This window comes from Molothrus aeneus, chromosome 27, assembly GCF_037042795.1.
Source record: "Molothrus aeneus isolate 106 chromosome 27, BPBGC_Maene_1.0, whole genome shotgun sequence".
NCBI lineage: Eukaryota > Metazoa > Chordata > Aves > Passeriformes > Icteridae > Molothrus > Molothrus aeneus.
This window is the reverse complement of record NC_089672.1, coordinates 661937-674705: the sequence shown is the minus strand read 5'-3', so window position 1 is coordinate 674705 and position 12769 is coordinate 661937. Positions and strand designations below refer to the sequence as shown.

Genomic DNA, 12769 nt, shown 5'->3' with positions numbered 1-12769 from the left:
CAACCCTCCCCGCAGTCCGAGATCCCTCTCTCCATCTCACCCAAGGGAAGGGTATATCCCTTCAGGAAGCCCTTTCACTGGACATGGTCACACAGTGGAGGGCAAACCCTGCCCTGTGCCCCCCAGATATGTTCCCCACTGCCTCCCATGATGTGAATACAGGGCAGAGCCAATCAGTGTGTCCTGATCATATGCATATCCCAGCTCCAATTCCAATGCACCCAGGCCCAGGTACCTCATTCCAAAACTAATGTATAGACAAGCTCATCTGCATCCCTGAGAGCCCTGTCCTTGCACTGAGGGAGTTGTGAGCCCTGGGGAGATGTCCTCTCCTCAGCCCAAATGATGAGCAGTTTACTGAATCACACACAGTGGCTGGACAAGAATCCATGACAATGAAGGTTTGGGCCTGGTTTATTAAATCCTTTTCCTGGGGGTGCTCTGGCTACAAGCTCTGTGTGCCAATAGTGCCTGTGGATCCCATCACAGCAGCACCCCAAGTCAGGACCCAAACTCCAGGGCAGTGGGAAGAAGAGCAGATTTGGCTGGAAGGATGCATGGCTGCAAGCCTTTCCTCCGGGCCTTCACTCAAATCTGCACACTGGACTAGGCCTGGGCTGCTTGGCTGGGAGAGAGTCCCGGGGCCCTGGGCAGGGGGAGCCTCTGTGTGTCCCACTCAGCAGGGAATGGAGCAGCACCTGCACATGAGTCACACTGGGCTACCTGCCTCACACAGGTGACAGTTCAGTCCCATCCTCACTCCCTGTGATGTCAGGGTGCCCCTTGCCTCAGCCCAGGGCAGACAAAGAGCCCTGACTGACCGCTCTGCAGGACAGCATTGTCCAGCAGCAGCAGTGAGAGAGGTCCCAGCTGGGAGCAGCCCCTGTGCAGCAGCAGAGCCCCAGCACTGTTGTGACTCTGCCCATAGCTCGGAGCCTCCCTGGGGGACAGGACCTACATGGAGGATGGCCAGGACAGGGGATGTCTGGGGTGGGGAGCCTGTGGTCAGCGGTAATAGCGGGGGTCAGCTCTCCAGCACTCTGAGAACTTTCGCAGGACTCGCTGCTTCAGCTGGATCCTCCTGGAAAGCTGAAGTGACTGGCTCATCTCATGGGCCTTCAGCTTGGCATAGTAGTCAGAAAATTTGTTGTAGAGGATGGAGATGGGCATTCCATTGAGGATGATGCCGAAGGAGATGCAGACAAATGCCACCATCCTGCCGAGAATTGTGTCAGGCACAGTGTCTCCGTAGCCCACAGTGGAGAGGCTGACCTGTGCAGGGACAGGAAAGGATAAAATCCCATGGCAACAAGCCCAGCAGACCCCACCGGCTGGCGCTGGAACTCACTCCCTCCCACCCCTCTGTGGAGCCACCTGTCCCCTGTGACCTGTGCCACACCCTGACCCTGATGGCAGCCAGCTGAGCTGTCCCCTCTCCAGAACCTGCACGGCCAGGGCTCCACTGACCAGGCTGTGCTCAGCAGGCCTGCAGAGACGAAGGAAAGGGCTGGCTGAACCCAAGAAATACAGATCAGAGGCCACACCCTGCTCCCTCGCTGCTTTTCTGTGTGTGTCTCTTCAAAGGCAGCTGGACACCCCTGAGCTGAGCCTTCCCCAGCAGTCAGCATCTGCAGGAGCTTCCTTCCCCCTCAGAGCCGTGGCTCCAGAGCTTCCTGGCTGTGAGCTGCCTGGCCCCAGACAAACAAAGCTTCCTGGAGCCTCCCTCCAGGAGAAACAGAAGCATTGCCTGGGAATGAACCATGTTTAGTAAATGGGGAGCAGGGCTAGGGTGAGATCTGAGGCCAGAGAGTTTTGGGCTTGGCAGAGAGCTGTGCTCCCAGGGAAAGGCTCAGCCTGGGATGTTTAAATGCTTGAACCTGATGATGTTACTCTTCCTTGAGGAGGGATGAATTTGAAGCAGATAGCCTTCAGTGGCCAAAGGGGATTATAAGAGTAGAAGTGATCTGTGGGATCATTTAATCTGTAAATCAAAATGTCCTCATAACCTGTGGCTCTCAAGTGCTTTAGCTGCTCCCCATCTCAGAGGTAATGCCAGGTTTATAACAGCGCTCAGCTCTGCAGAGCTGCCAGCTCCTGGCACAAGCAGGGCAGTGAATGGGCAGCACACCCCAGTCTGTGTCCACTCTCATGACATGGGCTGAGGAACAGTGTGACTGTGGGTGCTACATGCAGCCATTGTCACACTGTGGCTATGGGTTCCCCATCTCAGACCCACAAGCTCTTGTACCCCTTGAGCTCAGTGGGGCTGCAATGCTGCCCAGGCCTTAGGCTGTCCAGGGTGGCTGTCCCCATACCCACAGGCTGCATCCACTCAGTGCTTGGGTCCCATGACAGATAAAGCTGAGTTACATCCCGCTTGTTCAACTCAGCCCTGGAGGTTCCCAAGACACCACCTCTGTCCCCCTATCCACCTCAGCACCAGCTTTTGAGCCTCTGGGCTCAGTCCAAACCTCTGACTCCTTTTCTCAGAACACCAGGGCACTCCCACCATTACTGAGCTGGTGGGAAGGCTGGGCCCTCCTGCCTCCTGCCCAGCAGCAGCGGTGAATCCCCTGAGCACTGGGGCAGCCCCCACCTGCAGAGCCTACCCCACCCCCTCTGCAAGAAGCTGCTCACACCTTACCGCTGCCCACCACCACGCGCAGGGGATGCTGGTGAAGTCAGTGCCAGGGACATCATGTTCCACCGAGTGTATGAGAGCAGAGAAGGTGAACACTCCCATGGCAATGAAGAGGAGGAGGCAGCAAACCTGCTGGTAGCACTGGCGCATGGTGAAGCTGAAGGCCCGGAGGCCAGTGGAGTGACGTGCCAGCTTGAGGATGCGGAAGATCCTCATGAGCTTGATGAGCTTGAGGACTTTGCCCAGCTTGCTCACATTTTCCACCTTGTGCAGCTCCTCATGGTATTGCATTTCTCCATCATCCAGATTTTCAAAGAGGATCTGGATGTAGAAGGGCAGGATGGCCACCAGGTCTATAGCATTAAATGCTGCCCGCAGAAAGTTCTTGAAGCTGGAGGCGGATATGAGCCGCATGAGGTATTCAGAGGTGAAGAAGATGGCACAGATCATCTCCATCTGCTCCATCCACATTTTCCCTGTCTTGTTTTTCAACTCCTCCACTGTGCTCAGTGTCATGCCCACAATGGAGATAAGCACAAAGAAGCTCGACATGACAGCGATGATCTTGGCTGGGACAGAAGAGTACGGGTTCTCAATGAGGTTCCAGACCATCTTCCGAAACTGGCCCAGAAACTTGCCATCAAACTGCGTCCCTGACTCCAGGGGCTCCAGTTCTGCCTCCAGTTCCTTCTCTATTTTCAGGTACTCACTGAGTTCATCTCGCTTTTCCTCTAACAGGATCCGGCAGCAGCGTTGGGAGTATTTTAAATGGATTCCCCAGTACTCGATTTCCTCCACAAAGTTACTGGGGCACATCTCATCCATCACCCACAGGACCCCACTGCGGTAGAAGTGGAAGATGTAGTGGAAAATTGAAGGATCTCTATCAAAGAAGTACTCGTTCTTCTGCACCAAGTAGTCATCACAGAGCTGCAGCTTCTTCGCGGGGTCTGTACAGAGTGCCAGCTTCCCAAGCCGGGTGATGGGATATTGGGCAAGTACCTTGTAAGCTATCTGGAACAATTTGCCACCCACATTAATATTGAGCAGATACTTGTTCCTTTGGATGGGAGTCTGGCCCTTCTCCTGGTTACCATCTGCCACGTTCTGCATGGAGTTCCATTGCCTTACCAGGCTATCCTGTGCAAATGGGATGTAGGATTCCTCTTCCTCCGGGTTCCGGCAGCGGCCCCGGTGATCCCCGATCTTCAGGCTGGCTGAGAGACTCGCGCGCCTGGTGCGCTGCTGCCTCATGGTGCCCAGCCTCCTGCAGCAGTGACTCCTGCTCCCGGCCACAGGACAGCAGCTTCATGGGAACGCTCCCATGGCCACACACTGACTGGGACAGTGCTGCAAGCCTGGGGCGGTCAGTGGCTGCCTGAGGGGCACAGCTGTGTCCCAGTGCCACGTGGCACCTGCCGGGGTCCCAAAGCCGATTGCTGATCTGATTGGGGTTTGCATCGGAGCAGTCGGAGGCGGCCAAGTGCCCGCTCCTTAAGACACTAATAAGATTGAGGCACTAGGCCTTTATGTAAGGAACTATTTCTAGCTCTGCACTTCTCTTTTCCCTTATTCTGTTCTTTATTAGCTGTTTGCATTTGCTGGATGCTGTTTCCTGGAAGGACATCCATGATAGCAAACTGGAAACAGCACAAACTTGTCTCAATTTACCCTCTGTTGATGGGACAGGAAGGTGCAGACATGCAGGATTTGTACTGGCTTTGTATCCCCACACCAGATGCTGCTCTTGGCACCAGCCCTTCGTTAAAGGCTAATGCAGCTGCCCTGGCTGTCAGCTGTCACAGCCAGGGAAGGGAGATGGTCATGACCTCTCAGCTCATCCCTCAAGTCCCACAGTGCAGATTTAGAGGGGATGAGGTGAAGGCACAACCTCCACCTCCACAGTGTCCGAGAAGATTCCCTGAGGGACAAGCTGCTGCTGTGACCCTGCCCTGTGCCGTCACATCAGCCTTCAGCCCCACAACTCACCCAGGCAGGGACAGGAACAGGGAACAGGACACTGGAAATGCAAGTAGGCAGTAAAAGTTCCTCTGAAGTATTGGAACTGAAAAGGAGGAAATAATCCTTTGGATTTGCAAGTAAAAGGGGAACAAAAATTCAACAGGCTGATCTTTGAGGTCTTATCCTGAAACATGATCCTACTTCAACATGTAAAACATCACATTGATCTCCATGAACTAGTCTAATTAAATACAGAGACACGGAGCACAAAGATGCTCCTGGCCTGAAAAGCAGCTCGGGCTCCACTACAATTGAAGTCTCTGAGCCTGGGGATTAGAACAACAAAAACAATTCCAGCACCGGACAGAGGAAGGGAAATTGCTGTCAGAAACACAGCCCCGAGTTTCGGCACAAATCCATAAAATGTTTTTCTTTCAACCCCGAAGCACTCAGCTCAGTGAGCAGAAAGCAAAACCTGCAATGTCTTGTGAGTTTGCCCCAGGGCCTCACTCCCCATGGCAGGGAGGAAGCGCTCTGCCTTGTACCACAGAACAGCCGGGCTCAGCTCAGCAGCTGCAGCTCAGAGCATGGTCTGGGACTGGCTGCTGACAGCTGACCTTGGCCACATGGCCCTGCCAGCACCAGCGCTTCAACTGGCCCCAGTCAGCCCTGTCCTGCCAGGACTCCTGGAGCCCTTCCTGCCCCGCAGTGCTCCCCACTTCATCTGCCAAAGAAGGGACAAGTTCAAGTATTTTTTTCACCTTGTTTTTGGCTGACCTCCCCACTTGTCCACGGTTCAGCAGTAGCAGCAGAGGTGCTACTGTGCCATCTGTTCTTCCTGTCCCCACCCTCTCTGCTTTGCTCCTGTATTTCATTTTCTCTGCTACAGCTGGTGTGTGCTGGAGTCACATCTGTCCCAGGCAGGCACAGCAGCACTGGCTTCCTCACAGCATCCCCATGCCAGCCCACCCACCCCAAGTCCTCTTTCCCAGGATGTGACAATCCAAAGGTTATGCAGCCCTTGGCTTCCCAAATACAGAATCCATGCAAATGCACATATCCAGGAAAAATAAAAACTCCAGAACTTGTTAATTTTACATTCTTTATTCTCCTGTGTCAGTCACCACAGCTATCTCTGTCTGTCCCTATGGAAACAGAAGGTTGTGTGTGCCCTTGCAAATGACTCCTTGGTACTAAAAATAGCAGCCCTGGAATAACTCAGGACTCCACACCACATATAGAAGTTACTCCCCTGGGGTATGGCAGCACTCACACACTATCCAGGAGTGGAAGACTCCTACTCCAAGGCTGGTGACTGGTGTCTGCTTGGCAAGCCAAGTTCCCATCCTCAAGGCACAGAGGTCAGCAGTCAAGGCAGCAGCTTGGCGCACTCAGTGATCACTTGTGCGAGGTACACGTGGCCAATGCTGAACCAGAGGCACTGGGCACTAATCTGCCCCTGCAGTCAGTTCTGAGAGATACACAGCACTCAGTCCTTGGGTCAGACACTGTCTGTGTGGCACGTGGAGCCCTGGCCAAAGACATGACTTACTTCCAGGGACACCTCCACTAGACCAAGACGCTCAGAGCCCTGTCCAGCTTGGTCCCAGGCAGTCGCAGCTGCTCTGGGCAACCTGAGCCAGGGCCTCACCATAAAACCCTCCTTCATGTCCTACCTAGGCCAGTTTGTCAGTTTGTACCTGCTGCCCCTTGTCCTTACAGGTCTTGGTGAAAAGCCCCTCTCCATCTTTCTTACAATCCCCCTTTAGACATGGACAAGACACAACAAGGCTCCCTGGAGCCATCTCTTCTCCAGGGTTTGCCCTAACAAAAGTGCAAACTGAAGGTCCCTCCGGATGACATCCCCCTCCCCAGCTGCACTCCTCAGCCTGGTCTCACCCTCAGACTGGCTGAGGGTCCACCTGATCTCACTCTACACACCGATGAAAACACGGAATAGCGCTGGTCCCAGTATGGACCCTCGAGGGACACCACTCATGTCAGAACAGTTTTAAGGAGATGCCATTAAGAGTGTTAAGAGAAGCCCCATGCAGCATTCAGCACTGGGGTGGGCAGAGCAGCTCTGCCAAGCATGGAGATGTAGTGGAAGGGAGTGTGAAAGGAGCTGCCAGCCCAGGGCCGAGGAGCTCCTTGCCCCACACGGGCTCAGGTGACTGCACAGCAAAGCCAGAGCAACTGTCACCCCCACAGTGGCACTGTGAGTAAAAGCCTCTTGTGCAGGGGACTGAGCAGCATCAAACAGTAGTGCAAACATGGAGTATTTGTCTGACCTGCGCAGCCAGTGAGTGCCTTTGGAAATAGGTGAGAAAGTTCCTGTTCCCTGACAAAATCCAGGGGGAAGAATGGGACAGATGAAAAAAGGCTCTTGGCTGGAAGTGGAAGGAGGCAGTTGAAGAGCACGTGGCATTTCAAGGAGAAAAACATCTTCAAGTCCAAGGCCACAGTGGTGGGCATAAGCAGTAACAACTGTCATGCAGAACAATGAAGGCATTTCTGACACCTTTGGGAGGGCTGATGGACAGTGCCAGGGAAGGCCTTGTGCTATTTCTGGAGCCAAGGCAGTCCTACAATCTAAGACCCATTTACAAAGGCAGCATCCTCTTGGTATTCCAGTGTAACAAACAGGATTTGAGAGCTGATGTCCAATTCAGTCAGGCTCTGTGGTGAGCAAGAGACAGACCAGGCTAGTCTCACCTTATCACCTTGGGATAAGGATCCCTGTTACAAAGCCAGAAAAACACCTGGTTATTGACAGTCCTTTGGGAAGAAACCTAGTTTGAATTCAATTTATGCAAAGTGGAGGAAAAAGTCCCACACTAGGAGATCAGTATCTCAGCAGGACTGCTCCATGTCCTTGGCAGCAGGGAGGAAAGGGGAGAGTTCTGCTGCTGCAGGGCAGACCAAAACCCCATGCCCCTGGTTGACAAGCATCAGGGAAGCTGGGAAAACCTACCCCTCTTCCAAGGGGAAAGCTCTAGAAGCCAGAAACACAAGGCAAGAACAAATTTCTCCCTTGGGCACTTGGAGCACATGGGATGCAAAACACTTACCCTTCAGGGCAAGGAGCCTTTCTGGCCCTTGCCAGGCATCAGCTGTTCCCTGGAGGCTTTTTCAAGACTGGAGGTGTCAGATCTGCGTTTTGCTTTGGACAGACCCCACACAGCCACAGAACTTGCCACCACCAGGATAATCAGGAGCCCTAGAGAGGAGAGTGCACAAGCAGAAACCCACTCACTGCTCTGGTGTTGGGACAGGGCACTGCTGCTCAACACCATGAGCCAACAAGCAGAGACAAGCAGTGTCCCTCGAGGGCAAGGGACAGACAGAGAGGAGGTAAGCTAGTGCCAGATTGCATGGAATGCCCTTTCCAAGGACACAACACACCCAAGGCATGGCAATAGCTAAGCTGTGGTGTCAGGCCTCCCTTAGTCCTCCCAGTGCAGCAAAAGCAGCTCCTGATAGAGGTCTGGAATTGATCCCATCAGGATACTCAATTTATAGCCCAAGGTAGGTAGGTCCAAGACCATGTAGCACCCTTGAGTCTCACATACCTACAACAATCAAGATCCATGTACTCCTCGATGGCACAGAGGCCTCAGGCGTAGCTGAAGGCTCTGTGAGGAAAGAGAAACAAGTCCATGAGGCTTACAACTCACCTTATGGTCAGCACTCAATGCAGTCTTCAATCTACACCTGCCTGAGTTCCCAGCTCACCTCAAGAGCACCAAAAGGCCTTTTTCAATTTAAGCAAAACCTTATCTGCCACTATTGGAGGAAAAAAGTTCTACAGGAAATGCATAGCAGGGAAAGGTGGGAAATTTCCCATCTGGAGCTGGAACTGCAGCATCTCAGCCTGTTCTCGTGGCACTGAGAAGACACAGGTACAACCAAAATGCAGCTCTTCACCTCACCTGCCAATTGAACAGGTGCAGACATCAAACCCAAACCCAGTCTCTCACACCTGCAGTAATCCCCCTCCTCTCCACAGCCTCGGAAGCCCCTGGGTGAGGGAAGCCAGAAATGCCTTCCCAAGCACCCCAGACAGCCAACGGGTCTGCCAAAGGATGCTCCAGGGCTCTGGTACCGACAGTACTGGGGTGCAGACACAGCTGGACACAAGCCCAGACACTGTGTCTGCAGCTCCTGGCCAGCCCTGATGGCCCAGACTTCCTCCTCATCCTCCTCCCTTCAGCCTGCCCATTCCCCAGAGGTCAGAGGAGCTCGGGAGGTGGAGAGATTCCAGTGTCTTCTCGAAGGAGTTGCTGGGAATTGCATGTTCTGGAAGAAGGAAGGATGTACTTCAAAGGCCCTTCCCGAGGGAGCCCTGAGGGGCGTCACTGCCGTTCCAAAGGAAGCTGAAGGTTCGCGTCCCCCACAGCGCTTCCTCCACTCACAGTGACCCGCGGTGACCGCAGCTGCCCGGATCGGCCAGAGACGGCGGGGAACAAAGGCTTCGGTCCGGCTTGCCGGCCCCCCCGCACCCCGGGGCCCGTACCTGCGCTGCCGGTGGGCGGCACCGCCGAGCTCCTCGGCAGGGTCACCGCGGGGCCGCCGGGACTCGGCTCCGCCGCGGTCGCGGTCCCGCAGCTCCACTCGTCTTCGCCGTCGTCACAGTCGGGGTGGCCGTCGCAGCGCCAGCCCAGGGGGAAGCAGGGGTCGCCGGGCGTGCACTGGAACTGGTCCGGGCCGCAGTGGGACGGGGCGGCTGCGGGGAACGCGAGCCTGAGGGGAGGCGGGGGGGGGCCCGGCGGGGAGAGCCCCCCCGCGCCCCGCAACCAGGGGAGCCCGCGCGCGTGGCGCACGAGGGCTCCAACCAATGAGAGCGAAGGGCGTGCGCGGGGAGCCAATGGGCACCGCCCGCCCGGCCGCTCCCCCAGCTCACCGTCGCCTGCAGGGAGAGGCAGCACCGGCAGCGCCAGCAGCAGCAGCAGCACCGGGAGGCCTGGCGGCAGCAATCGCGGACCAGCCATGCCGCAGGCCCGCACCGGAGGGACTGGCTGGGGTCGCCGCGCCGCTACAAACGCAATGTGCAGGAAAAGCGCGTGCGCTCCACCCCGATTTCCACCAATGGGGTGCTCGCGAGGGCGGGGCGTGGGCGCGCGCCCTTGAGGAAGCCCTCCCACCTCGGGTGCCCTTCGGGGCGGGGTCACGTGACGGGGGCGGGGCCCGACCATGCCGAGCGGCGTTGCCGCAGCACCGGCACCGGCCCCTCGGCACCGGTCTGCACTGCGCCCGTGCCAGCCCAGCCCCTTCCCAGCTCGAGCAACAGCTGGGCCCTCCCGCAGCTCCCTGGAAGTCCCTCAGCACCGGGGCCGGCAGTGACCCGCTGTCCCCGCGGAGGGCCGGACAGCGCTCTGCCGGACAGAGCAGGGGGCAGTCACGGCAGGACAGCGGCACTGGCGGTGGGGGCCGCTGCCCCACGGCGCTGAACTTTTCTCGCAGAACCTGGACCCAGAGGGAGCCCTGTGAGCGAGGCTGTGCTTTACTCAGCTCTGCTCTTCATTGACTGACTACAGCTTACAAACGCTCCTGTCCCATGTCACTATTCCAACCAAATACACTGGTATTAAAAGGCAGTAACTTGAATAAATCAAATAAAATACACAGAATAGGGGGGGTAATAATCACAGCTTTATATACATTTATTAATCAGACATCAGCACCCTCCAGCAGCTTAGAGCCACATCCAGCACAGCCTCCCCATCAGAGCTGCTCTGGAACCACCTGTGCCCATCATGCAGCCTCAGCTCACTCCCTGCTCACAAGTAGGGCTCGTCCCTGGAAATTTCCCACTTCCTCAGTGGTGGTCCTGGTGTCACTGGTTTCTTCCCTGTTGTTGTCACTGCAGCATCTGAACTGTGGTAGAGAAAGGAAGAGAGAGAAGAGGCTTTAGCAACACTCTGGAAATCACACTTGCATTTCATCAGAAGTTCAAGCTGCAAAGTAGTGCTGGAGGTGTTTGTTAATCAGAGTCCTAGAATGGTTTGGATTGAGTGGGACTTTAAAGCACATCTTGTTCTAGCCCCTGCCCTGGGCAGGGACACCTTCCACCATCCCGTGTGGCTTCAAGTTCCATCCAACCTTGAACACTTCCAGGGATGGGGCAGCCCCAGCTGCTCTGGGCACCCTGTGCCAGGGCCTGCCCACCCTGCCAGGGAACAATTCCTGATTGCCAAGATCCCATCCAGCCCTGCCCTCTGGCACTGGGAGCCATTGCCTGGCTCCTGTCCCTGCAGGCCTTGTCCCCAGTCCCTCTGCAGCTCTCCTGGAGCCCCTTCAGGCCCTGCCAGGGGCTCGGAGGTGTCCCTGGAGCCTTCTCTTGTCCAGGTGAGCACCCCCAGCTGTGTCAGGCTGGCTCCAGAGCAGAGAAGCTCCAGCCCTCAGAGGATCTTTGTGGCTTCCTCTGGACTCGTTGCAACGGGTCTGTTCTTGGAGGCCCCAGAGCTGGACACAGATGATGCAGGTGGGGTACTGCCAAAGGAGAGTGAACTCCCTCCCGCCTCACTTATTTGCAAGAAAATATAAACTCAAACAATCTGTTCCACAGTCTTCTGCCAATCTGGATAACTTCCCACTGCCGCTGGGCGCGTTCTGTGTTCCTGGTACAAATCAGGACCAAGGCTGACCCTGCTCCGCCCGCATCAGACCTACCTGCGGGCCTGTGCCCCCGCGGGCAGGGTTCTCTGCGCCGTCGCCACCACCACGGGCGGCAGCGACTCCCGGCGCCCATCGCGGCTGCAGTAATAGTTATCGGCGAGCTTGTGGCTGGGGCCCACCGGGAGCCGCGGCGGCGGCTGGGTCCTAGGCAGAGAACGACCCGAGCGTCAGCGGTGGACCCGGGGTGGGGGCGGCCCAGCGCCCCGCCCGCCGCCCGGCCCGGCCCGGCCCCGGCACCTCTTAGCGATCTCCTCATAGCGCAGCTGCAGCTTCGCCTGGAGATCCCGCTGCAAGGCAAGGCCAGAGCAGCTCAGGCAGAGCTGCCGCCCTGCGCCGGAGGCTCCGCGGAGCCGGAGGCGCAGCGCAGCGTCCCGCGGGGCAGAGGAGCCCCGAGCCTGGGGCTGTTCTTACCCCCGCCAGGAAGTTGCGGAGCCGCTGGATCAGACGAGTCGCCGTCGCCATCTTGGCCGCGGTGAAGGGCAGGGGCGCGGGGGGCGCCGGGAGCGCGCGCGCGGAACGCTGGGTCTCGCGAGACTCGGGGCTATATAAGGGGACGCGGGGGTTAGCCGCCCCTTTCCGCGCCCCGGAGCCGCCATGGATACGAGCCGCGTGCAGCCCATCAAGCTGGCCAGGGTGGGTACGGGGCCGGGGGGCCGCGGCAGCCGCGCCGGGCCGCAACACCGCGCTGACTCTCCGCTCTGTCCCCGCAGGTCACCAAGGTGCTGGGCCGGACCGGCTCTCAGGGGCAGTGCACTCAGGTGAGCGGGCGGGGCCGGGCGCGCGCGGTGCCGCGGGCCGGGCCTGGCCAGGCTGACGCGGGCCCGCCCCGCAGGTGCGTGTGGAGTTCATGGACGACACGAGCCGCTCCATCATCCGCAACGTGAAGGGGCCGGTGCGCGAGGGCGACGTTCTCACCCTGCTGGAGTCGGAGCGCGAAGCCCGGCGGCTGCGCTGAGCTGGAGCCGCCCCCCTGCTGCCGATCGTTCGTCGGGGATGGAGCCTGGCGCAGCTCGTTCGGCCGTGGGCGCGCGTGGGGAGGAGCGTGGCGACCGAGTCACTGCAATAAAGGGTTTTTCCAGTAGCCCCTTGCCCGGGTTTCACTCATCAAGCGCCACCCGACAACTCTGGTTTGTCTCACACCTGAGCACCTGCTGCTTTCCTCGGGTTCAGTAGCAACATGCCCTGCTTGTTACTGGGGTTACATATAGTGTCTGCATTGTAATATCACTGCTATTGCACCTTTATTGACCTGTCACAACAAAAATAATTCTGTTTTTATTACAGTAGTCTTAATCCTGACTTTCCTTTTAAACAATTTTCTGTATGTGATGCTGAAGTGGCATTAGAAGCTTACTGGACCTCAGTGGAATTAAATCGCAAGTTAAAAGTCAAGCTTGGTACCAGCTTTCAAAGCAACAGCCTGCTGCTTCTGTCTGTCTGTTCTCAGTAAACTGCTCAGTGAATGCTGCCATAAATAACACCTACTTG

General features: G+C 57.0%; 4 protein-coding genes across 4 annotated transcripts; 1 reads left to right on the top strand and 3 right to left on the bottom strand.

Annotated features, from left to right (window-relative positions):
• Positions 1-386: 386 nt before the first annotated feature.
• LOC136566923 (potassium voltage-gated channel subfamily V member 2-like) lies at positions 387-4213 on the bottom strand. Its single transcript, XM_066566303.1, has 2 exons — positions 2645-4213; positions 387-1272 (listed from the first exon to the last, which is right to left on the bottom strand). The coding sequence occupies exons 1-2, from the start codon at positions 3893-3895 to the stop codon at positions 1006-1008; spliced, it is 1518 nt and encodes a 505-aa protein (XP_066422400.1). The 5' UTR covers positions 3896-4213; the 3' UTR covers positions 387-1005.
• A 1475-nt stretch (positions 4214-5688) lies between these two features.
• On the bottom strand, positions 5689-9668 carry CD320 (CD320 molecule). The gene is made up of 5 exons (XM_066566304.1): positions 9507-9668; positions 9120-9329; positions 8176-8238; positions 7675-7823; positions 5689-7342 (listed from the first exon to the last, which is right to left on the bottom strand). The coding sequence occupies exons 1-4, from the start codon at positions 9592-9594 to the stop codon at positions 7678-7680; spliced, it is 507 nt and encodes a 168-aa protein (XP_066422401.1). The 5' UTR covers positions 9595-9668; the 3' UTR covers positions 5689-7342; positions 7675-7677.
• Positions 9669-10233: 565 nt separating this feature from the next.
• On the bottom strand, positions 10234-11779 carry NDUFA7 (NADH:ubiquinone oxidoreductase subunit A7). The gene is made up of 4 exons (XM_066566189.1): positions 11693-11779; positions 11519-11568; positions 11276-11425; positions 10234-10480 (listed from the first exon to the last, which is right to left on the bottom strand). The coding sequence occupies exons 1-4, from the start codon at positions 11741-11743 to the stop codon at positions 10384-10386; spliced, it is 348 nt and encodes a 115-aa protein (XP_066422286.1). The 5' UTR covers positions 11744-11779; the 3' UTR covers positions 10234-10383.
• A 50-nt stretch (positions 11780-11829) lies between these two features.
• RPS28 (ribosomal protein S28) lies at positions 11830-12673 on the top strand. Its single transcript, XM_066566190.1, has 3 exons — positions 11830-11914; positions 11992-12039; positions 12114-12673. Exons 1-3 carry the CDS (start codon positions 11876-11878, stop codon positions 12234-12236), a joined length of 210 nt encoding a protein of 69 aa, XP_066422287.1. The 5' UTR covers positions 11830-11875; the 3' UTR covers positions 12237-12673.
• Positions 12674-12769: the final 96 nt, after the last annotated feature.

Bases quoted from the DNA above. Each gene is read 5' to 3' on its own strand.
- LOC136566923 (XM_066566303.1), bottom strand. From the start codon at position 3,895: ATGAGGCAGCAGCGCACCAGGCGCGCGAGTCTCTCAGCCAGCCTGAAG. The intron at 1,273-2,644 runs GTAAGGTGTGAG...GTCCCTGCACAG, and splicing joins GCGCGTGGTGGTGGGCAGCG to GTCAGCCTCTCCACTGTGGG.
- CD320 (XM_066566304.1), bottom strand. From the start codon at position 9,594: ATGGCTGGTCCGCGATTGCTGCCGCCAGGCCTCCCGGTGCTGCTGCTG. The intron at 9,330-9,506 runs GTGAGCTGGGGG...CGTTCCCCGCAG, and splicing joins GCCTCTCCCTGCAGGCGACG to CCGCCCCGTCCCACTGCGGC. The intron at 8,239-9,119 runs GTACGGGCCCCG...CTTTCCTCACAG, and splicing joins GCCGCCCACCGGCAGCGCAG to AGCCTTCAGCTACGCCTGAG.
- NDUFA7 (XM_066566189.1), bottom strand. From the start codon at position 11,743: ATGGCGACGGCGACTCGTCTGATCCAGCGGCTCCGCAACTTCCTGGCG. The intron at 11,426-11,518 runs GTGCCGGGGCCG...TTCTCTGCCTAG, and splicing joins TATGAGGAGATCGCTAAGAG to GACCCAGCCGCCGCCGCGGC. The intron at 10,481-11,275 runs GTAGGTCTGATG...TCTCTACCACAG, and splicing joins GCGGGGGCACAGGCCCGCAG to TTCAGATGCTGCAGTGACAA.
- RPS28 (XM_066566190.1), top strand. From the start codon at position 11,876: ATGGATACGAGCCGCGTGCAGCCCATCAAGCTGGCCAGG. The intron at 11,915-11,991 runs GTGGGTACGGGG...CTGTCCCCGCAG, and splicing joins AGCCCATCAAGCTGGCCAGG to GTCACCAAGGTGCTGGGCCG. The intron at 12,040-12,113 runs GTGAGCGGGCGG...CCCGCCCCGCAG, and splicing joins CTCAGGGGCAGTGCACTCAG to GTGCGTGTGGAGTTCATGGA.